This window comes from Wyeomyia smithii, chromosome 3 (assembly GCF_029784165.1).
Source record: "Wyeomyia smithii strain HCP4-BCI-WySm-NY-G18 chromosome 3, ASM2978416v1, whole genome shotgun sequence".
Lineage (NCBI taxonomy): Eukaryota > Metazoa > Arthropoda > Insecta > Diptera > Culicidae > Wyeomyia > Wyeomyia smithii.
This window is the reverse complement of record NC_073696.1, coordinates 114402856-114427299: the sequence shown is the minus strand read 5'-3', so window position 1 is coordinate 114427299 and position 24444 is coordinate 114402856. Positions and strand designations below refer to the sequence as shown.

The window sequence follows — 24444 nt, the reverse complement described above, 5'->3', positions numbered from 1 at the left end:
TTGTTTAATATTTCGCATATTTCAAGGTTATTGGTTACCGTGTTACCATTCACTACAAGATTTATTGATTGTGATTTTACGGATTTCCCAAAAAATATGATTGATATTTTTCCACATCTTTGCATGGGGAGTATTCTTCAAGAGGTTGTCGTAGTACGACTTTCAGTTATTTTTCTCTTAATAAAATTACTTTATTGGACACGTAGTTTAAAAGATCCCTAAGGTGGAGATCCTCTTTACTAGCTTAACATAATTGTTTTTAAGTTGGATTAATTTCCACAAATTGAAGTTTATCCACGGAAAAAAATCGACCTTTGTCTATCTATGCATCTTTAAAAAATACACAGATAGTAGTATTAAATTGTCTACATCGAACAATATTTTTCGATACCAATGTTGAATTTTCACAATCAAATCGAGATGCTCTGTTTGACTTTCGATATTTCTAAGCTTAATATTTATATTAGGATTACGAGTAGGTAAATATGTTGAAAATTAAGAGATGAAATTCTACCATATTCTAAAAAAGGATAGCAGCTTAAAACAAAACAATTGACAAAGAGTGACGAGAATTGGTAAATTACTTTATGTGAAAAATGGAGGATGAATCGATTATTCCCATAAATTTCCAACGCATTTCTAACGCAAACATTAAATGATAGACGAAACGATTTCTACTAGTCAATCAACATGGCGCGCGAGCAAAACTTTTGACCTAATTTTTGATGGTATAGTGAAGACCATAAATTCAATTGCAGCCTGGCAGTAAAAACTATAAGTAGCTCTTTCGTAGTACAAATATTGTTATTTGGCGTCTGGCTACTGACACGTACGGTTGTAGACGGTTTTAATAGCATTCATATTCGCTGCTCTGCGTACCGAGGAAATAATTTGCGAAGCTCTCATGGTGCAAAATCACATCTGCAATACCTTCTGTACACGTACAGCAGTTGTGCATGGTATAAAATATTCGTTGTTGTTGTTTACTCGCGTCCACAAAGATACGCACCGGAAGTTTAACTCTCAGTAGTCACGTAGAAAAGCAAACATGCAGAAATTTTGGTTTTATTGTATAACCGATTACTGCAGCAAGAAGACGGTTAACTCACTGGAAACAGGATCGTCCCGCTGTCGGCAGTAGAGTTCGGAGAAAGTGACAGAACTGTGTGAAGGTGAATAATAAGAGCATTCAGAGTACAATATTTTTTGTATGCTCTGACAAAAACTTTTTACCGTGTCGATAGCGGTGCGAATCTCTCGTTCGTTCAAACATCACCTACTTTGCGCTTGCTTGACTGAAGTCTCTTTATTTTCCTTTATTTTCCAATTCCTGTTTTTGAAATAACTGTTAGTCATTGGTTTCTCGTGAAATGGTTCTTTAGTAACACTAATTTTAAGAATCATGTTCCATCCTGTACAGCACCCAATGCTTGCTGTAGTCTGACGAAACTAAATAGGCGCTATAAGGCGTCGTACACAAATTACGTAGCGCTAATAACCTAGATTTCAGACCCCCCCCCCTATATAACGATAAGTATCGTTCGATATGACTCCCCCCGTCGAATTACGTAACCTGAACAACCTGCCCCCCCCCCTCAAAATTTTCAATTTCGAGTCAACATCGTAGTTACGTAACTGTCCCTGCTCCCCCTTCCCCCCTATGTAACAATAAGTAACGCAGACTCAACCTCTCCCCCCCCTTCCTGCGTTACGTAATTTGTGTACGACGCCTAAGTTTGATATCAATCATTACTTTTTTGAAGGAATGAATGGCAAAGCATGACAAAAAGTAACACCAGTCGAATCAGTAAAACGTTTAATTTAAGGGAAGGGTAACTGGATTCAATTCAGTATCACAGTAAGCAAAGGGCTAAAGTGAGTGCACACTTAGCTTCACTTCAGGTGTATTCAAAGCGTTGAATGTGAGATTTCAGAGCTCCGTAGCGTTCCACAGCAGACGGACCAACCGGCAGACAACAACACTGCACAGCATTGCTGAACATGTCCGAACATGTTAGTAGTTTTGTTCGGAACTGCCGCGTCGCGGTTACTTCTAGCCATTTGCTGCTAATAGCTATGAGTGTGCCGGTAGCGTTATAATCGTTATGTTTTGTTTGTTAGCTTGCAGTATGGGCGGAGCAAAGAATGACAAGAGAACTAGAATCGTCCCGTGTCATCGGTTATTGGCAATCCATAATCAACGCTTCTTTTCAAAGTTACCAATCAAGAACTAGAATTATCACTGAATTTCACCGCGTGTACGAGCTTAAATTGATTAACCCTAATCAAATGTATTCCCAAATCTATTGCAAAGAATACATTAAAATTAAACAGGCTGTCGTAAATTTACGTACGTTAACCTTGAGACACGACCGTCTTTCAAACAATTTCTTCAACTATTTTTTATAAGTCTGTCGTTAAAAATACATCGTTAGAAGTTACCTAAATTATTATAAAATTATCTTAGCTACATTTTACCGAATGTTTAATATGAGACAAAATCCCCTCTGTAGTTAACGTTATTGAGCTCTGTAATTATGTAAGAAGGCTAACTCCAGTGGTCTCTCGGCAGCAGGGCTGAAATTCACCTCAGTGCAGACAGAACCACACAAATTTGTACACAACACATTTGCCATCAAACCGTGCGTGCCACTCCCGATATTTCGATTGTGTTCTCTTCTCCCCATTCGCTCTTTTTTATTTCTTTCGCACCGAAAAAATGCGACTGGGTACTCTTTGTGTATTTGCTAAAATGTGCGACACCACACATTGTGTCTTACTTTGTGTGTTGCCTAAGGGAATGATTATCGGATTTGACAAACGAATAATTATAGTATTATTTTTTTTTTTTTGGTTTTTACACTTCATTTGACGCCTACTGAAATAATTTAGGAGCTAATTTTAAGTGCTGCTCAATGCTTCAAAACTAAAAATGGTTTCTTCCCGGAGATAGCCGCAATATGTCTCGTACATTAACAGTAGGGTGGTAATAGAAATAGACTTTTCGAATTTCGTTTAGAAGTAGGGCTCAATAGCTTTGTCTTCGAAAAAAGTTCCCATACTAAACTTCAGATTAATCTGACTTTGGGAGCACGAAAGCATTATTTTGTGACCAACGAAAAAAATGCACAGCATGCATAAATTTCTGAATATCAAATGCATAAATTTCTGAATATCAAAAAATTCTGATACCAAATATCTTAAAAATGCATGAAACATCGAGATCTGGTGTTATCCAAAAACAAAAAATGAAACAATCGATCGGTTAAAGTTTCACTTTTCGACTGACCGAACTTCTAAATGCGACGATTTTTTTTCCATACAAGTCATTACCACTCTAATGAACGGTCACAGTAGTGAATGCATGAAGCGATTTTATATGAATACCGGGGCAGAAACATGTCTGGACGTGCATGAAATGTCCTAAGAAACACGTCCACGCCATTGAGAACCGTGTGCAAATGAATTCTCAAAAATTTATATGGTCCTTTCTCGGTTCCTTTTCTCTGCTATTTTTTCCACCCGCAACGCAACGCAAACTGCTCAAACTGAAGCTCTTTGTTATCACGCAATGTGTCACAAAAAGCAGCACAAAGTGTTGTTCGTTCTCCCTCTCTTGAAATATTTCTCACTTGGTGATATCTTTCATAGTCATTTCGTTTTCGCTCTTTTTCTTTGTGTCTGTTGGTTGTCAAAATGTGTAGGTACCGTTCTCGTTGTGCCTTGACGTAAAATTCACACACTGAGCGCAATGATTGTGCGAATGACAGCCCTGCTCGGCAGTGAAGTAGAGGACCAACGAACGTATTTTCGTGAAACCATTAAAATAAATCAGGTTAAGTCAGTGTATTTAAATTATAAACAACCGAAACAGAACATAGCGTGTGTTAAATTTTCATTGACGTGCTTTTATAATAAATGTTATCGTTCAAAATTAGAGACCCTATACACTAAGAAAGCCGACAAAGAACTCACCGTTATGATGGTAGATGTCACTTCAAAACGGGTGCGCTGTATGATTTTGCATGTCCATCGTTTGTTTTGGCGTGACAGCTACCATAATGGTGAGCGCCTTGTCATTTCTCTTGTCTACAGTTTTTGTAACAAAAACCAATTCGAGAGTATTAATAGCCATGGTTCCAGAATTAAGAAATAATATCAGCAAAAGTGCGCTGATTTTTCTTTAATTTTCTTATTCCAATATAAGTAAGAAATTAAAAAAAAAATTAAAATTAAATTAAATTAAAAAGATTTTTAGGCTGCTGCAGTTAACCGCCAGATACAAATGGTAACGGTCTTTTGAAAATATGACTTATTCTCAGCGATGGTACACCAACAAACACATTTTTGATTTATTCATTTTCGTGACGATACAACTGAGTAAAAATCCTTTTTGTTTCAACATGAGCTTCGTTACGTCACGAGTAATAAGGCTTCATAAAATATAGATTTTACCAGTTGTCGCCAGTCTCAGCACGGCAAAATGTGACATAAATATTCCCCTCATTCATTCATTCATTCATTCTTTCATTGACAGCCAATAGCATCATTAAATTCATCATAACAATCACCTCCCGACGCCATGCATCAGCCAGCAAAATCGAACGGCAAAAGTCAGACAAGCGAAAGAACAGAAAAAAAAATCAAAATTCAAACGTTAAGCAAATAAAACGAACCGATATTTATGCAGCAGAATGTTTTTCTTTCCCATATTTGAATTTTTAACTTTGTATCCTTCGGTAGATACCCGAGCAGCTCGCAAGCAAACAATAACAGATGCTGTTCTCGCATCTTTTTTCCCTGCCGAGAAAGTATGGCGCTTACTGCTTGAAGCGCTGACCTCCTGGTGGTCGAGTCTCCTCGGAATGCATGCTGCTGCTCTTCGTTCATTCTTACGGACTCTCTGTCACCGCTCGACAGAACCCACAAAGCTGGCAAAAGGGTTCACTTTTTGCTGGTGGCTGCTTTTATTTTCGGTTTTTCGCATTTTCCCATAGCCTACCGCTAACCCTCCCTCCCAGCGTTTCGGTTGAACAGTGGGAATCGCATCTACCAATCCCGTGCTTCAACGAAGATGAGAGAGCCTAAGCAAACAAAGCCATCACATGCTAAGAGTAGCACAATAACAGTACAAAGAACCTTTCCCTCCAACCCGTGCCACGTCCTCCCAACGTTGTTCTTTTCCCTTTGCACAATTCAAAAGTGTGTAACCCCATCTTTTGCATGCGAACAGATTGCTTTCCTATATTTTCTCCTTCCGGAGCTCTCGTGTTGCCCTACATTTTACCTGTCACCTGAAGCATATGTCTGTCGGATCGTCGTCGGTCGGCATAATCAACAGAACAGTGCGGCCAAGTTGCAAGAATAAGGGGTTTTAAATGTGTGCCTCTGCATATCTAAGGTTTTTTTTCGTACGTTATTGGACGAGCTGAACTTCAACTTTCACCCTTCACTGGTTTTCTTTGTTCCCCGTTCGTTCCTATCTCGAACGCTGCTCTGCTATTCCAACATTGTCGGTACGTAGGTACAGGGGAAAAAGTTTCCGGAGCAAGTTTATATTTAATCTGTTGTGTTTATCCGACAAAGATGTACCGGCTTATGTGCGCACAGTGCTGCCCTCCTTTGTACTGGCAGGGGGCGCGTGTGTGTTCGGTACGGTGCGATTGAGATTTCAATAAAAGCGCTGGTCCTAGCAGGCAGGGATCTGTCCCTTTGTTTTCAGCTAATTGTTTATACTGACCCACTTTTTGTGGTGAAACAGGTGGGCGAGCGGAGCGGCCAAAGCCGAACCAAATCAACTCTGCGCTGTTGCTAAATGAAATTAAATTTTTGAACAGTGCAGATAGCGGGCAACCGACGACACTATCTAGCAGGGTAGTAATATTATGTTCTTGGGTAATTGGGTTCTTTATTGTGGCGCTCGGTTTGCAGGTTATGAAATGTTGGATATTACAATGCATGCCTAACCATGATTACACATCTAGTGAGATATGAACGAAGTTATTTTTCTACGGTTATACCTCACAGGTGTCCCTGGTTGAAAGTAGTATCGCTCTAATACTTGTCATTCAAAAGCTCAAGGTGCCCCCTCTGATATGCTACCAAAATTGAAATGTTCTATCGATGGTTCTAGAACAATCTTTGTTCAGACATTTTTTTTTGTAATTGAAAAGTTAGTGAAATGGGAATAAATATTATGTATCTGGGAGGAAAATTTTTTTGCATCATGTCAGATTATGTTAAAGGGTTAAGTGGGTTAAGATTCTCAAAATTTCAAGTTCGATCGATATGCCAAAAACACAAAAAAACGTTGTAACTTTGAGTACACTTAATTGATTTCACTGAAAATCAAGATGATATTTCTATTCTATACAAATTATCAAATCACAACTCTCCCAGCTGGTCTCGAGGTACGATGCTGGCCTAACAAGCCAGTCGTCGTAGGTTCGAGTCTCGGCTCGGGAGAGACTGTTAGTGTCAGTAGGATCGTAGCGCTAGCCCCGCAATTGTCCTGTACACTTAACAGTTGGCTGCGAAGTCTGTGTATAATTAACAGAAGGTCGAGCTCCGATACTATTAATGTACCACCAAGGCTTTGCTTTTTACAAATTATCAAATGCCAGTTGTAAAAAGTTCCTGTCGAGGCTATATGATAAAAAAACTCGCATTTTGCTTCGAAAACATTTGTGATTTATAGAATTTTTTTCTCTTGATAACATATCTAGGTCATAAATCTGAACAATACGTTGCAACGCAAAAGCTTTCATTTGACGAATTCAAAAAAAGTCATGTTTTATAAATAACCAAGAAAATCTTATTTTTTATGACATGGTTTCAATAAACATATGAAGCTATTATGCGAGGAGCGTAACTCCGGAGAACCCTGATAACTCTTCATAGCCCTGAGGCAAATTATTTATTCCCACTAGCATAGAAAATCTCAAATGAAATTTTTAACGGTAGGACTTTGAGATTCGCGAATGACGGGTATTTGAGCGATACACCGTGACCTATCTATGAGATTGCTTGATTTGCTGACTACTAACGTACACTTCACTCACTTGAATTCGAATCATAAGATATGTATATTGATTACAACGCCATTATGAGGATAGAAAATGAAGAAAACCCTTCCTTTTTCCGCTGAAGCAGTTGTTTACAGTCGAAAAAACTATGCTCGACGTCCCTTGGTTTTGAACCATAAGGAACCCAAGTTCTTTATTTTTGTATCATTCGGTTAGAAATGGCTAGGCGGGTAAATCCTAATACCGAAGCAAACTGTTCCCACGTTCGGCATGAATTCTCATCGAGCAATTTCTCCAGTTCAGCGTCTTCGAAGGATTTTGGTCTTCCGTCACGCGGACAGTTTTTAACATCAAAATCATAGTCTTTAAAGCAACAAGTTGACCGCAAGTTGACTATTAAAACACGATATGAAGGCCTTCCGCAGTCAACTTGACTGCTCGGTATAGCCCAGCGATCACTCGGAGAAAAAGCAGTCGAAGGGGAATTGATCGTTTCTAGGTGACGGTCATTTGCTATGACAGCGTTCGTTCATTTCGTTCACTCTTTCATAATGTATACGTGTAAGACACGAAGTAAACGGAGCGGTTGGTATTATTCTTACTTCTATCACAATAGATCAAAAAATGGTCGCAGTGGTTCAAACTTCTACAAGGAAAAAAAATTATTCTTACTGCTCCGCGTTGCGTGTAACATATAGTCATATGCATAAATCAGTACAGAGCGGTAGAGCCGGGATAATTGGTCATTATTGGTAAAACTGTTCTATAACTTTATGCAGGTAATATTATGGCAAAAACTCTTTCCATGAGAATGTTGTGTAAATTCTATAGCTTCTCTTAAAATATGAACTACATAAAACAGCTCGTAACTTTGCAGATACACAAAAGTTTTTTTCAAGCGGAGGATACGTAGCGCAAAAAAAAATACGCGTGAATTCCGAAATCCGCGAAAAACAAACCGTGTGAATTCCGAAATCTGGTTAAAATAGTCGTATAAATTCCGTTAAAAAACCGCGCAAATTTCGAAATCCGAGTAAAAAAAACGCGTAAATTTCGAAGCCCGCGTAAATTGAAAAATCCGGGTGAAAAAAACCGCGAAACTTCTGAAATCCGCGTAAATAAACGCGCAAAATCTGACATCCGCGCAAATTTCGAAATTCCGCTAAAATCCGCGTAAATTTCGAAATCCGCGCAAAAAAACACGCAAATGGGTTAATTTCAAATTCTGCGTAGAAATTCGTGTATAATAACTGCCTGAATTCCGAAATCCGTGTTGAAAAAAAAAACGTGTAAGTTTAGAAATCCGCGTAGAAAAACGCGTAAATTCTGAAATCCACGTGAAAAAACGTGTAAATTCTGAAATCCGCGTAAACTTCGAGGTAAAAAAACAGCGTAAATTTTGATATCCGCGTAAACTTCGAAAACCGGGTAAAAAACCACGTGAATTTTGAAATCCGCATAAAAAAACGAAATTCCGAAATCCGTGCAAAAACCGCCTAAACTCTGAAATCCGTGTAAAAAACGGCCTAAAATCTGTGTAAAGAAAACCGCGTAGGTTCCAAAGCTCAGATAAAAACCGCGTAAGAAATCCACGTAGAACATACGCGTTTATTCTGAAATTCACGTAAAAAGCTGCGTGAATTTCGAAATCCGTGTGAAAAAATCCGCGAAAAACAGACGCGTAAAGACTTAAATGTATTTTATGTTTTTAAGCGGATGTCAAATTGGCCCCCCGGGTGGGGTAAGTTGATGAGAGTGTGAGGTCCATTTTTAGTTCGAAAAGACATTTTTTTATTACCTGTAACTTTTCAGCGGATGTCAAACCTCTTTCGGTTTTTTGTTTAGACTTTCGCAAAAGTTACTCATAGTTGGATTTTTTTGTGACTGAAAGAATGTAAATGTTTTTTATTCTTTTAAGAATCGAAGGACAACGTTAAACATTTTTTTGAAAATCATGGTTTGTTGTGTTGCACAACTGCACTTCATTTCGTAATTTAGTTTCTCTGGGTATCTGATTGTATCATCCATATAACGCGATTTTTCCGATGCGTAGATTTGAAGATTTCATTGACCAATTTATCCCGTAACCAGTTAGCCCCAGTCTGCCCTATCTTCTTCCTTACCCATCTTACACCAAATACTACCTAACATATAAGCTTGAATGAGCACTATATTGAATGTAATTTACAAACTGTACTGCTAAGCGACATTCGACGCAGGTGATGTAAGCGTAGGTATATTTTCTATACAAGTATCAGAAAACTTTTGGAAGAATCTTCCCGTCCCAATACGGTTGCTACCATAAGTTGATAAGCTCGTAGCAACCTCGTTCGACAGACAATTTTATACTCTGCTGTGAGAATGTTTTTAAAATTGAAGTCCTGAAGGAAACAAAGCACGCACAGCACTAAGAGTGCAGCACCAAGCGATCGATCTTTGATACTCGTCTTCGCTCGGCGCGCAACGAATGAAAAACAGTTCCAGGCACCGGGAAGCCTCATTTTAATCTGTAATTTGAATTTCGAAAATCTTCTGAACATTTTTAGTACGAAAAATTATATAAAATCTGTACGAACCTGTACGGTTTTGCAAAAATATTTAATCTGTATATAAAGATATTTGTATGCAAAAAACATTTCGAAATCTATATTCCACAGATAAATATGTATAAGTGGAATCCCTGACCACACGGTTCTACGCTTCAATGGACCGTCCGATATGACTCTTTTTCATGTGTGCCTGTATCTGGATTTTCGTGGTAATAATTTGGAATTGAAGCATTGACAACATATGTCGGCCATTATATGGGTCATTCCATACGAAGTGATCACGAAAAAGTACAAACCTGGTATCGACCATCACGGATTCGGCTCAAAGTAGGGGGAATTATTCATCTAGGTTCACTTGAAAAAAAATTTAATTTTGACGTCGATTGGAATACCCCTCGCTTTGCGGGACTCCCCTTTTTGTTGCAAAATAACGTATATTTTGTTCAAAACCTCTTCTTTCTTTTCTCTACAAATCATAGACATAACATGTCCGCAAAGTATCAATAGGTGTTTGAAGAAAATAAACCGATGAATCCAGAAAAATAGTGTTGCCGGACAATTTGTTTTTTTAATTTAAAATTAAATTAGCATTTTTCGCAAATGTAGACATTTTGATTTCAAGTTTGATAATTTCATCTTGTTTTCTTAGAAAATTTCACGTAAGAAATAACTGTCACCCTGAGGTGTTCTGAGTCAATCTCGAGATATTCCATTTTTACGAAACCAGTTTTTATTTTTTCCTTATCCATATCGTAATCAGTAAATGATGACGTGCGAAAAGTGTGCAAGCGATACAAAAATAGCTATTCAGCGAGGCTGAGTTATACCTTTTGCGGTGGTGTAATCGAAAACGCATCTGACCGGAGATTAGAAGTTGTGGGTTCGAGTGCCACCTTAATGTCTGAACAACAAAACAAAAGATATGTAGGACTGTCCTCATTAGAATCAGCGGAGTGCAAACGTTAACATTCTGCCTACCATAGCGGAGGGTACTCCAATAGAAACCAAAGTTTAAATCTTTTCCAAGCAAACCTACATTAATAATTTCCCCAATTTAGAGCCAAATCTGTGATGGTCGTGGCCAAGTGGTATAGACACTTCGTATGGAACGACCAAATTTGTTATCATCCACAATGACGACAAGATAGACTCTTCGTCGATATCCAAAACTTTGTACACTGAACGAAACGGTAAAACTTAACTATCCCTTGGGAAGGCCAAGTCCGAAGTCCGAAACGTCGAATGTGAAACATAGTAGCGTTTTCATACATCGTAAAAACTAAAAATCGTGTTCTCCAAGTAATTTATCTACTGCAATAAATAAAATCTGACCTCCATTAAAAACGTTCAACCGTTCAACAAATTGAAATAATTTTAAGTTGCTATCTTTTTACTAATAGTCAAATTTCGTTTCCCTAAATTCTAGCATACCTGCTGACTATTATAATTGAAAAAGCAGTGTAACGCTTAACATAACTTTAAAATATGATCATCAACAGCCGATGATTTTCTAATCCTCCACTCGGCAATACTATTTTTTCTCTTGGCAATATTTGACAATTAAGAAAAGTATGTATTGTCAAAATTAGAGATAAAATATTATTCCTTTTTGCTTTGCATTTTGCATTTGCAAAGTCATTTTCATTTCCACTCCCATCACTTGGGGATCGACCTTTACACCCGTGTGTTACCAACCTCGTCACCCCGTTTACTCAGGTCGAATCACCATTACTGCTTTTCCCCCTCAACCACACAATAACCAGTGTATGACAATATAGAAAGCGGACCATCAGTTTCGTTCCAATTTTACGACTGATTGGCACAATCCGCTCCGGTCAACCGGCACAATGTTCCGAAAAGAAAAGCAATTTTTCATCTCAAGCTTTTTGTGTTCACTTTGCTCGCTCACTACGTTATCCTTCCGTGGATGTTACCGGAAGCTTTTGCTTTTGCTGCTTGTTCCGTTCCGCCCTGGCGATGAACGCGAGGTGGATCCACCCGTTGATAATCCCGACACGGGGTTGTTTTTCAGCAGATTCAGACTTCGGCTTTGACATACCCGCAAGAAAAATGAGCAAATTTTTCAAGGATTACCACCCGTGCAGCAACTAGCTAGCATCCTCCTTGTCTATATTTTACTCTCAACGGCAGCCCAGTCAACCGCGAATGCTCTGGTGTGATGATGGTGACCACCGCAGCAGCCAGCTGTTTCCAGTCCTGCACCACCGCAATCGTTGCTGTTGGGCTGTACATGGTGGGCAATGTGCCAAAACGTTTTCTCAAAACCCCTAGACTCGCTGTTTTCAGAGAATCTCTTTTTTACGGTGTTGCTTTTCTTCTTCCGAAGCAATACCCATCGCTCGAGCGAACACTGTGACTAAACTATTTTTTTTCGCAAGAATACGACTTCGTGAAAATCGGTTAAAAGACAGAATGTAAAACGAGAGTACAGGGAACGTTGCGGGAAAATCTAGAATGATTCGGTGCAAGCTAGGGTTTTTATTTCGAGGTGAGTTGAAGAACGATCACTCTGCCAGCTTGCGGGAAATGATGGCGTTGAACATTAACAGCTCAAGCCGTAGAAAGATGCAGTTAACTTTCTTTTTGCTTAGATGCAGTAATCCGTGTACAAACAAACAGAGGAAAAAGAAGGACTGACTGCATTCCAATTTAAGATAAAATGGAATGTTCTTCGGGTTAGAGCAACCTGTTGTGGATAATATTGCCTGAATAATTTTAATTTTCGAACTACAAGCGCGGTGTAATTTATGTATAATAAAAAAGTGGTTTCAAATGCGACTAAAACGTATGACATCTTAAAAACTCAAATCCTATGGTTACCTTTTTGGTATAATGAAATCAAATTATTTTATACTAGTTTGTTACCTACGGAAAAATCAAGGATAAATTCATCAGAGAAAATATACAACTCGAGAAACTTCCATGCAGCTATAAATAGAGTCACGAGAACCTTCGTTATTCGTTGTCGTAACCTGCCGCAGTTTGTGCTTGATATAGCAAAATGTAGTCGGAGAGAATGTGGTAGACATAGGTGTTACTATAAATTTCACCTTTTACGTTCACTTTTCTCATAAAACTACCGACATTTCAACCGAAGTGATGGTCACATCTGAAACGAACCAAGTGTGTGCTCCGATACGGCAAACAAATAACATTACTTTTCATACAATACAATCAACTGCACATTTCTCAACCAGACGCCATGATTGATGTTCATCTGATAGGCTATCATAAGTTCTTGAACGGAACAATTGGCATTCTCAAGATACGTCCATAAAGCCGCTGATAGTGAAAATTAGGTCCAAAAGCTCCAGCTTACAGGAAGAAAAGAAAAGTTTTGAATGTCCCTTAAAAGACATTTGTTCGAACATCGGTGTCTAATTTATAATGCAATTCACTCTTTCCGATGAAATTGTCACTGGACGGGACGGTTTAACCTTTGTGGTTTTTCGTAAGCAGCGTTCTTTGACACAATACTCCGTAAAGAAGACTGCCGGAGCTCATGCCGAAGATAGACTTGAGAAGTTTGTGGTTACTTGCGACAGGTGAAACGATAAAACTCAAAATGATATCTTTGCATGCATGTAGCTTCAGTGTACCGGAGCTAGGTTTGGTTCCCTGAGCAAAATAAATTATTTGCTTCATGGTGGAACATGGACGACAACGTTCTTCTTCGCCAGCCACAGCAGCACCCAGGTGGTGTACGGGTAAACGCCGACCCTCGAAGACTCCTGCTGGTACGAAAGGTTTCCGCCTGGTGGGGAGCATTTCCGGACAATTAAAGGGCTTTTGACAATCTCTTCCTCCGCTTCCCTTTCCCACGTTGGGCTGTTGTAGTTTTGTTTCCCGCTGATGTGATGACTGTGCGGATAGTCAGCTATTTACTTCCGTTTTGCCTCATTTGCGGTACCGCAAAACGTTACGAATCCGAAACGACTGTTCGTACATGTTTCTGGCGAGGAATCGAGCTCTGCTATCAAGGCTGTACACCGGAAGACACTGATTTAAATTTATTTCGGCTGTTACCGTGTTAGTGCCAGCTTGTTAATTGTGATTACCGTCCCTATTGACTTCATTAACAGAGGGGCCCCAGCCCGGACAATTTGTTTCAGTTTTTGATTGCCGCTGGGTGACATGATTACTCTGTTTCGGAAAAGCAGTTCGTAAATTAGGCTCACTTTTTTAAAGAGACGCTAAGGGCTAAGACCTCAAAAAATAAAAACAATCAAATTGAGTGGATTCGAAACACAAATGCCATGCAATCTGAACATTTTCATTAGATAATTTTGAGAGGAGGTATTATTCCTATGCTACTGATTATTGAGTTACATTTTTTGACGTGGGACTACGTCTTTGTTTACTATACAGGGATGCATTCTGTACAATTGGAAATGAAACTGGCAAATGTTGCGTCAGATTTCAAACGTTAATTACAACATAACCACACAATGGATATCAATAACCAATATGTTGTTGGATGGATAAAATATAGAACAATTTTGTAATATGCTAGTTATCACTCTAATTTCATTGCTAAGTGGTGAAAATGATAAAAAGTTTCAATGACAAATTTACGCGAACAATGAACCAATTACATGCGAGCATTCCTAGCACAGACGACGTGAATGGACACCATCCGTTCCCTGTGATATTCTTTATATCAATATCGAAATAAAAATTTACAGAGTCTCCCCGTCCCAATAGGTCAGTTCATTTCTGCTTCCATGAGCTTAGACTAATATGATGTCTCGAAGGTAAAAGTTTTCCGATAAGTTTGAAACAATCCCCATTCTTGAACAATTTCAAAACCTGCTTTCAGAACCTAATAAAAACTGATGTCTTGAAAGAAAACATGCCGGTAAAAGCAACAGTACCAAAGAAGTAAAGAACCGCAGGTCTCGTTGTTTATGATTGCAGCGGTACACTTCTATTCGTACTGCAGCGGTACTATTCGTATTGCAGTGGTACACTTTTGTTTGTACATTTCTATTCGTGTGCAATCGAGGAAAAACTGCAATGCTGCTGCTGATGGTGATTGAAAGTTTATCTCATAAATATGGTTACAATAACTTACTCAACAAGAATTGTAAATTTTCGCAACGGATATTCAAATATATTCAATTTTATCTTCGATAATCACTAAATAATCGTGACCGGATGGTATCGAAAGAGTAAATTCCCGAATATACACATTTATAGAAGAGTGAGAGCCTACGAATGCTTGTGATTTTTTGGTTTATTTACTAAGATTCATTCAAATTCTCTTTTTACCTTTCAAAATTGTTAGATGATATACTATTATTCTAAGCTTTACCGTAATAAACGTATATTAGCTGTCTTCGTAATACTGCGAATGTAGTTGTAGGCAAATGAAAAAAATTGCCAAGCAAAAAACAAAAATGAAATTGTTGATTGCTACGATTTTTTGCTGTAACTTGTTATTAATTTTGTTTTGAGTTAAATAAGCCAAAACCATTCATTATGATAACGTAAGTATTAAACACATTACAGGGTAACGCGACACCATGAGGACCCGAATTTGGTGTACATTTTAGGCTGGATATTAGAAATTAGCCTCCCTCCCAGCTGGTCTCGAGGTACGATGCTAGCCTACCAAGTCAGTCGTCGTAGGGTCGAGTCTAGGCTAGGGAGAGACTGTTTATGGCAGTAGGATCGTAGCGCTAGCCCCGCAATTGTCATGTACACTTAACAGTTGGCTGCGAAGTCTGTGTATAATAAACAGAAGGTCGAGTTCCGAATCGGAATGTAGCACCAAGGCTTTGCTTTTATTAGAAATTAGCTTAAAGAGCATATGATTAAGCAGGTCGAAAATAATGCCAGGGTTGGTTTAGCAATTTAGATAGTTGTATCATGCACTGCAACCCGATACATTTTGTAACGCGACACCATCGCTGAATTTCGCTCTTTCAACCCTGGTTTCTTCTAGACATTTGTTCCGGAGACAAAATCCATTAAAATGACATATTACAACATAGAAAACACTGAATTTTTAGCGAAATATTCCAAAAACATTTCGGGGTGTCGCGTTACGCTGAACAGTCTCTTGCAAATGGTGTCGCGTTACGAAAATACGAGCTTTGTAAATGTGGGCATCATGATTAGTTTATAATCATACTATCTTTGGCAAAGTTGTTTTTTAAGTTAATACCAATAAGTTTATGCTATGACATTTTCTTTTAGTTCAAAGTTACGCCGATAGGGGCGTTTCAGATTTATATTTTTTTACCACTAATCATGAAAAAGCTATATCTCAATCAGATTTTAACCTTTTTTGATATAGTTTTCCTTGAAGTCAAGGGGAAACAAGTAGTTTATGCAAAGCTATGACTCCGCACCCTCCACTTCTCGACTGGCAAACAAAAATAGCTGTATCTTTATGAAATATTAGGCCCTTTCACTGGAGCCTGGGCGAGCAACTCGTCTCGTTTGGATTTTTCTGCTACAATCTTACTCAATTGCAAATTTGTTGAGGTTTCCAAGAAAAAAAATATCAAAATGTACTTGAGCTAAAAAAATATTTGTGAAAAACACGAATGAATCCATTTTTTGGCTTTTGTTGTGGCTTGTGTGTGGGAATATTAGGTAGTGTCGTAACCATCAGGTATTGAGTGAGTTTGGTAAGAATATTGTTAATTTATAGCCAACCTAGAGTTTGATGAGTTTGAATGAATGTTGAAAAGTTTTTTTTATCGCTTTATTAAGGTGGCTGTAAACCACAGGCTAGTTCGCCACCGTGTGTTGATAAGGTATCATTCAGCAACTCCTCAAGGAACGAAGTTAAGTGTAATTGGCCTGGTTACCGATATTGGGTGGTTTTCGGGAATTTTTGTCTGTTTTCCAGAAACCTGAAGTTTCCCTTTTCGCTTTAAAAATGGCGGCTGGAATCCATTTTCGGCTTCTGTACATCATTCCGATCATTTGGGCTGTTTTTCGGAAAAAATGGTTGAAATATCTGTTTCGATTGTATCGGTGCTTTTCAGAGTATGCAAGAGTCTCAAACCATCATAGGAACATTTCTTGCTCCCGAAGACCTTCACATACCAAATTTGGTTTTGCTTGCTTGATTAATGTTCGAATAATGCAGAAAATTGTGTTTGATTTGTATAGGAATTCAAAATTTCTTTTTCAGAAGAGGGGAGGAGGAAAGGGTGTCGACCAACCATAAAATTATTTCTTGCTCTCAATAAACCTTCACATGTCAAATTTGGTTCCATTTACTTGATTAGTTCTTGAGTTGTGCGAAAATTCGTTTTTAATTTGTATGGGACCCTCCCTTCTAGAATAGGAAGAAATTTCGAACTGCCATAAAAACATTCCTTGCCCCTTAAAACCTCCACATGTCAAATTTGTTTCCATTTGCTTGTTTAGTTCTCGAGTTATACAAAAAATATGTTTTATTTGTATGGGAATCATCCCTTCCAGAGGATGGAGGGGTTTCGAGCCACCATAGAAATATTTCTTGCTTTCAAAAACTTCCACATACCACAATTTCGTTCTCTATGCTTGATTAGTCCTTGAGTTATGTAGAAGTTTGTATGGACCTCTCCCTCCCTTCAAGATTTGTGAGAGGTGTCATATCATTATAGAAGCATTTCTTGTTTAGTTCCCGAATTATGCAGAAATTTGTGTTTCATTTGTATGGTAACCCTCCCTTCTAGAGGAAGAAGGGGGGTCGATCTATCACAAAAATAGTTGTTGCTCCCGATAACCACCACACGCTAAATTTGGTTCTATGTGCATGATTAGTTCTTGAATTATACATATATTTGTTTTTCGTTTATGTGGGAGCCTTCCCATCTACAGCAGGGAGGGTTATCTAATTACCATGGAAAAAATTCTTGTTTCACGAAACATCCACATGCCAGGTTTGATTCCATTTGCTTGATAAGTTCTTCAGTCATACAGATATTCGTGTTTCGTTTGTATGAGAGCCCACCCTTCCACAAAAAAGTGGTGTCAATAGATATATTTCTTTCTCCCAAAAACTTTCACCTGCCCAATTTGGTTCCATTTGCTTGATTAGTTCTCGAGTTGTGTAAAAAATAGTGTTTTATTTATATGGGACCCTTCACTGGAAGGGAGGGGTCTCAAACTATCATAGGAACCTGTCCCGGCCCAAAAAACCCCTACATACAAATTTTCACATCGATCGGCTCAGTAGTTTTCAAGTCTATATGAATCAGACAGACAGACAGGACTGCATTTTTATATGTTTATATTACTAAGGAATAACGCTATGTTCGAGTAACTTTTGAGTGCGTGCCAGTTTCGCTTGAGGATTTGATTTTTTTCGTTGACTTTGCGAATGTGTGATTGACTCGAAATGAAACTTTATCATGCTTTTGATTTGAGACTCAGAAAAAGACTCACGATGAAAACACAACACATAGCGACTTGCATACAAGTATCAAGCGAGTAAGATACTGCAAGAAAGGTCTTGAATAAAAGCCGCTCACATCGGCTCACTTTTACAAAAGCATTCGCATGAGTATTAACGCTTTTGCTCATGTTAATTACGTGTTTGCGTCGGTACTACGACATCCCAAACAACAACTTTTAAGTTGAAAATGAAATGTTGAAAAAAACACCTTTAGTTCATTGGTGTGTGTTATACCGGAGGAAGCTATCAATATGAGAATGTGTTGGTGTCTTCCAAACTACACTCTTTTTCTTTCGCATGTTACCGGGACGAAAAAGGTAGTTTTGGTGTAGCCTGTTGGTAAAAAGTAGAGTATTCTAATTATCTTTATGATATATTCAATTGTTATACAAATGGATTAAGCTGATTTTTTTTTTGCAATTATGTACGCCAATCCAGTACAAGCTACTGTGTGAAATTGGTTAAAAGTCCGCCATTTCGCTTTTATCGGAAACAATTCCATACTTACCTTCAGGCTTGCCGTTCCTCCTCAGAGAATCAGTAGTGTGTAGGAGAATATCTTTCACTGCAGAAACAACCGCTCTCCTCGTGGCAACACAACGCACTAGCTTGAGAGCAGCGAATCGTTTGTATCTGAGAAGCTTGCAAAAAAAAAACATCACGGTGAAGTCTGAAGTATCTCTCCAGAGAGATAATAAGCTGGTGTGAGTTTCCCCACACGATAGAATATTACGCACAATAATTACACAACAGAGCTCACTGCAGTACCTTTACTGTGTTTCTTTTAAGCATATATCAAATGAGGGGAGCATCTATGTAGGAAAGTAGATTGCAATGTTTGTTTGGTATCTCAAAACTAAAAAAAAAATAAATCCAGCCGCCCGTTACGCATGTTTGCTCTTGGAATGCTATCGAATTTAACTCAGTAGTGCGCACCACGGTGTACATCTATGTATTCTCACTAGAGTGATTCACCACTCTTGTTTCGCTCAGTAGTGGTGTAAGCAGCAAGTGTATTAATTTGTCTGCGAGCGATAGAAACCCAGTACAATGCAGGAAAAAGAAGTTTGGTAAAAAATTGCTACTCATAGCGCTGATACTTGGGCAAGAAGTGAGCGGTGAATGTTCACTGTGCTCTTTCCACGTATTGAGGGGAATAACAAGCCTGCTTACCTTTAAATAAACTCAAAAACGTTTTTTCTCTGTATCACTTTTTATACATATGCATATACAAAAAAAAACTAAGCATTTATGTGAACAAATTCTTATTAGATTTTCTCACAAAGAATTCAGCGGACGGAGAACGTTGAACGGGTAATAAGAGGTTTTATTTTCCACATAGTTTTTCAAGGCGTTTCGAGATCAAACATTCAGCCTAAAAATACGACTTTTACAATGAAAAATCTGGACCAATTTCACATTATTAGCATCTATTGAAACTAATGCGCCAAAAAGTTTTCCATTGTCTGAATGAAAGGGTAATTTTATAATACAAATTGAACTTTTGTAACTTTTTCCCAGAAATAATCCAATAGTTTTTGACTATTTAACTAGTATCATTGAGAGGGACGAAATTTAATTACCAAAAGAATTTTTCAAACAAAATGTATATCAAATGTTATATCTGTCGCTGTTGTAACATGAAAAGCAAAACAGCTGTTTACAGCTCAAAGAGGTTTGGCCTTTCTATCCTTCAAAGGTAATCCTTATACCTGACTAGGAACATGTCGATGCAGGTCTAATCACTTAACGATGGTGGTCAGTATATTTGGAAGAGGACACGTAGAGTGAAGTAGGAATATGTTAAAGAAGTTCACATCGATGGGAAAATTTTTCTAATCTTCTAACTGCTCTAATGATTTTTGTTTCTCAAAATATTAATTTGACACACCCCAATACATTTGAACAGTTTCAGCATACCAGTTTATTCATATGCCTATCAATCCAAAATATTTTATAAACCATCCTTTCTTTAGTCTTGAGTTTTCAACTGGCAGGTCTAACTAATCATCAATCAATTCTCAAGCGGTTTTCTACGGTTTTGTGAATTTTTCCATTTTATTCTGTTTGCACGATACAGGTCGAACTTGATTATCCGGTGTTTCGAGAAATAAATCACTCCAGATAGTCGAATTTCCTGGAGAACCAAATAATTATTTTTTTTCGTTATGTTACTTGAATGAAGCAGTGGCGTAACCAGAAACCCTTTTTGTGGAAAAATGAGGTAAATTCACGAGAGGCAAAGAAAATTGACCCTGATTGGTTTCATTAAACTCGGACATGTACCAAACATGCAAGAAAGGACAGAAATGGTAACAATTGTTCTGAAACTAAAGGTAAAATTTCGAAATAAATATCAAACAAAAGGCAAAAACATTATTGCGGATAAACGAGCCTGAAATTCCGGATAATCGAATCCCGGATAATCTTGTCTCCGGATAAGCGACTTCAACCTATAGAAGTTTCGTTTGATCTCGTCTTGCAATGCAATAACTTGACTCGTCTTGCATCGCAGCAACTAGACTTTTTGTCATCGCAATAACTTGCCTTTTTTATGTACATAAAAAACAATTATGTTTAATCTGAACTAGTTCAGGTGATACTTTATGATAGTTGTGATATTTTCGATATTCTAACAAGTATATTTTATCTTTCCAAAGTTTTCCTCAAACTGAGACTGTAAAATATTTGTGCTGGTAGTAAAAACCGCCGCCACAGCAGCGCCGTAAAAAAAATTATTTTATTAATCAGCTAGTACTGAGTTGTACCTTTGCGCTCGAAGACGCGTACCTCCACTAGACAGAAATGGAAATTCCTAGCTAGAAACGAAAACTCTGAACTTACTTTTCCAATAAAATGATGTTATCATTTACCAGTGTAGCGAGCAAGAAAGCGAAAAAAAAAACCTTTAATAAAACCCAGCGTAACGTGAAGTATTTCATTACCCAAAACATTTCGGGGGTAACTTTGGCAAGCGAACGATCAAAACTTTTTCATGCCACGTGCAAAGGATAACGCAAAGTGAAATACATACAAAATTCAATGCAGCCGTCGCACTACTGGCTACACCTGGGCGCACGAGGCAGGAAACCCGTGGAGAGTCAAGTGGCCGACAAACCGAAAAAAGCAAAAGTGAATCCAGTGCTATAATGAAGAGAAGAAAATTAATGAATCGAAAATTATGAAATCCAATAATAATAAATTGTGTGAAACAGCCTGGCGTAAAGAATCTATTTCAGTGAATTTATTTGCTCGCAGGAAGCACCGTTGTTTGAAAGGAAACGGATAAAGCGAAGGAAAAATTCTTCGTCAAAGTGGCTCCTAGGCGTAAAGAATGCCGTGGGTGGTGGTACCAAAGGTGAAAAACGAAGAAGACGTACGATGGCTTTTGCCAGGTCCATCTACCACTATCACCAGCAGCAGCAGTAGCAGCAAAAATGATTCGTACCGGCTAGTGTCCGACGGCTGAGCGTCGGTACCGTATGGAATTTCTAGTCTTCAAGCCGGTGCAAATATGAGTGGCAGTGTTCTTCTCGGTGTAAGTAGCAGTGCAGCGTTCCGAGAAAAATGCCACTCGCGCCTACAACATAGTACGATACTGCTATCCTTCTATGCGTTAACGATCGTCATGGGCTAGGAGTATACCGAACAGGTTTTTTCCCAACTTTACCCGTACTTAATTGAGTGTAAATGCAAACTGTGAAATAAAGCTAGGAAGAAGATTGAAGCAAATAATTGCAGAGAAAGGAAGCAGTCTGTGACCTGAGGAAAGAGTGCGAAAAAAATTTGTGCAGTGCAAAGGTTGATTGTACGAGGGCAAATAACAACTAGACCGGTTATGTATAGAATTGCTCCCACCGATTATGAAGTGAAAATTACATGTTTTGAAGAAAGAAAAACACTGTTACAGCGGTGATATCATCACCAGAGGATTTCGTTCGACTTTCGAAGAGGTTGCGCCGGAGGGTTATTTTCCCCTATCACCATTCTATCCGAAACTCAATTTAACTTATCACAAACAGCGATCTTCCACTTGTATGCGAAAACCGATATCAAGTCAATTTTACACAGGCCAATACTGTCCGAAAATCTCTATCTCTCAAAAAGCCAATAAAATTGCAATCCAGTATGTCACAGCGGTGACATTTGACGAAGGTAACCCATTAATTTAATCAAATTCTTTTTCTTTTTCTCCACTTCTTACATGATATGATGCAAACCCAATTTCCCGCAAATTAAAATCGTATAAACTGTGTACCTACTGTTTCTTTTTCTCCAACTGGTGCAACACGCCGACTGGTTTTTCCGACACCGACTTTCACACATGTTATAACACTTGTTGACCGTTCTTTAGAGTTCTCGAAAACCAGCCTAAACAGAGAAAGAGACCACACAAAGTGTCAGCGTGACAACAGGCTGTGAACACAAAACATCACAAAAAAACAGCGAAAGCAAATCGAAAACCCATATATACAGAACCACAATCCGACATACAGAAGACCACCAACAAAACACATACACACACGGACAGTCCAGGCACGCGAGGTGTGCAATAAAATAATTAGCACGCGGGGGATTTGAGTCATGGGGCTGCAGGCGGCCTCCAGTGCCGCGTTACTGACAGCCTTCGCTAGCGGCCTGCTCCTGACATGGATTTCGCCGTATGCACTGGCGTCACGTGAGTACTTCCTATGTAGATATGTATGATTGTAGCTCCCAGTATCGTATGCTAGTCTTCCAACATCAACTGCCACCCACATCGGCTATATTATGTCATGGGGAGAGGGTTTTCGCCTATCAGCGCGAAGCAAGAGCTGCTCCCAGGGCAAGGACTGATGGCGCTATGATGGCAAGGCGGCACAGTAATAAAGTGAAAACACAGGCTCCATCTAGCGAAATAATGTTAATAAGTATCTATTTCTGTTTTTCGGTTTCCTTCGGGGTCGCTCATTGATAGTCTAGTCTGAATAGAGCCGTTTGTGTGCTGAACGAAGGCAATTAGCACTGTACATACAAATGATTTGTATTGATTTAATGGGAATGTTTTGCTTGTCCTCATTTGGTAGTCGTAATCAAAAGACGGTCCAATTTCGGTTGAAATTGTTTTGTTGAACAACAAGTTTAGGGTACAGTGTACTTTTCGGATCGTAAAGCTATTGGTAAATCCTTGGTTCTGTAATCAGGTAAAATTGGAATGTTTCTCATTGCAATTCCTGTTTCAGTATTTCAGTTTCGACTGAAACAATGTCTATTTCGTAGATCTTTGAGCTGTAAGGTCTCAGAGTATGTTATAATTTTGTAAATGGTTCATAAATCGATAATGCTATTTGAAAAAAAAAATCGAAACAAGAACGCGTTTAATAAAAATTAGAACATAAGAAACAAAATTGTTTGAGAAAAATGCTTTTTTTATTAGGGACTTTATACGTCATTTTGATCGGATACTGGTACTCGACATATCAGCAAAATTTGCCTACAATTAAAAATAATCATGACAATTTTGTAACATGGGGTCTAAGCAAACTAAAAAACGGAATTTAAATGTTTATGACTAGGGATCGGAATACTATCGCGACAGTAATTTGTTTAAATAAAGATATTAGAGAACATTTTTGATATTTATATTTATAGGTATTAACTGCGGTATAGCTCATCTTTTCAAAAACTTTTTTTCAGTGCTACAGTTTACAGTGTGACCCCTGACACCATCTTACATTCCAAGATGATGATACCCTGTATTTATGGCGCTTCATAGTGATTTTTTCGAAGATTATGAATTATTATACGTTTTATAGAAGGAAAATTTTCCCTGAAGAACAACAACCTAAAAATACCGTATATAATTCAAATGAGATTTTGTGGAACAGTATGATACCCAGAGATCAAAAATCAAATTCAGACGTCATCAGTTCGACTGGAACTGCCTTGCAGAACGGTCGCATTTTACCAACAGCTCGAGACTTAGTCTTAGACTACTGAGAGATATTAGAAATTTTCCGATTTCAACAGGTAATCTTTTTTAAAGAGTTCCTGTTGAATCGCAAAGTATTGAATTTGTTTTTAACGTTTAACGGGTGTTTAATGTGTGAATTTGTGTTGACAAAATTTGCGTAAAGTGAAAGTGAAGTGAAATTTGTCCTGAAAAGCCAGAACGAACCAAAAAAGCTCGCTTTGAAGCGGCTACCAGGAAGCGTGAGGCTTCTCCTCCGAGTGATTCAGAAAGCAATAGGTATGAAATTCTCTCTACTATAGGGGATCAAGAATTTGAAGCTTCTTGTTCTGAGCAAAATGTCGGTATGAAGAAAGCTAAAATTCCACCTATTGTGGTGATAGTTGCAAACTTTTTCGTTCAGAACTTTCATCATTTTTTTCTGATGTTAAAATTAATTTTCAAATTGGCCGCCGATGCGAAATTCGAATTTTGGCCGAATCTTCTGAAGGCCATAAA

At 38.3% G+C, this 24444-nt stretch overlaps 1 protein-coding gene across 6 annotated transcripts in view; it reads left to right on the top strand.

The window, feature by feature from the left end:
• The window catches only part of LOC129731234 (tyrosine-protein phosphatase Lar), a 279571-nt gene that overhangs the window by 7721 nt on the left and 247406 nt on the right, over positions 1-24444 (top strand). For all 6 annotated transcript variants that reach the window (XM_055691068.1, XM_055691070.1, XM_055691072.1 and 3 more), the window contains exons 2-3: positions 20873-22151; positions 22351-22674. In XM_055691068.1, the coding sequence (XP_055547043.1) occupies positions 22581-22674 (94 nt within the window). In that variant the 5' untranslated portion in view covers positions 20873-22151; positions 22351-22580. The remainder of the gene's footprint in view (positions 1-20872; positions 22152-22350; positions 22675-24444) is intronic.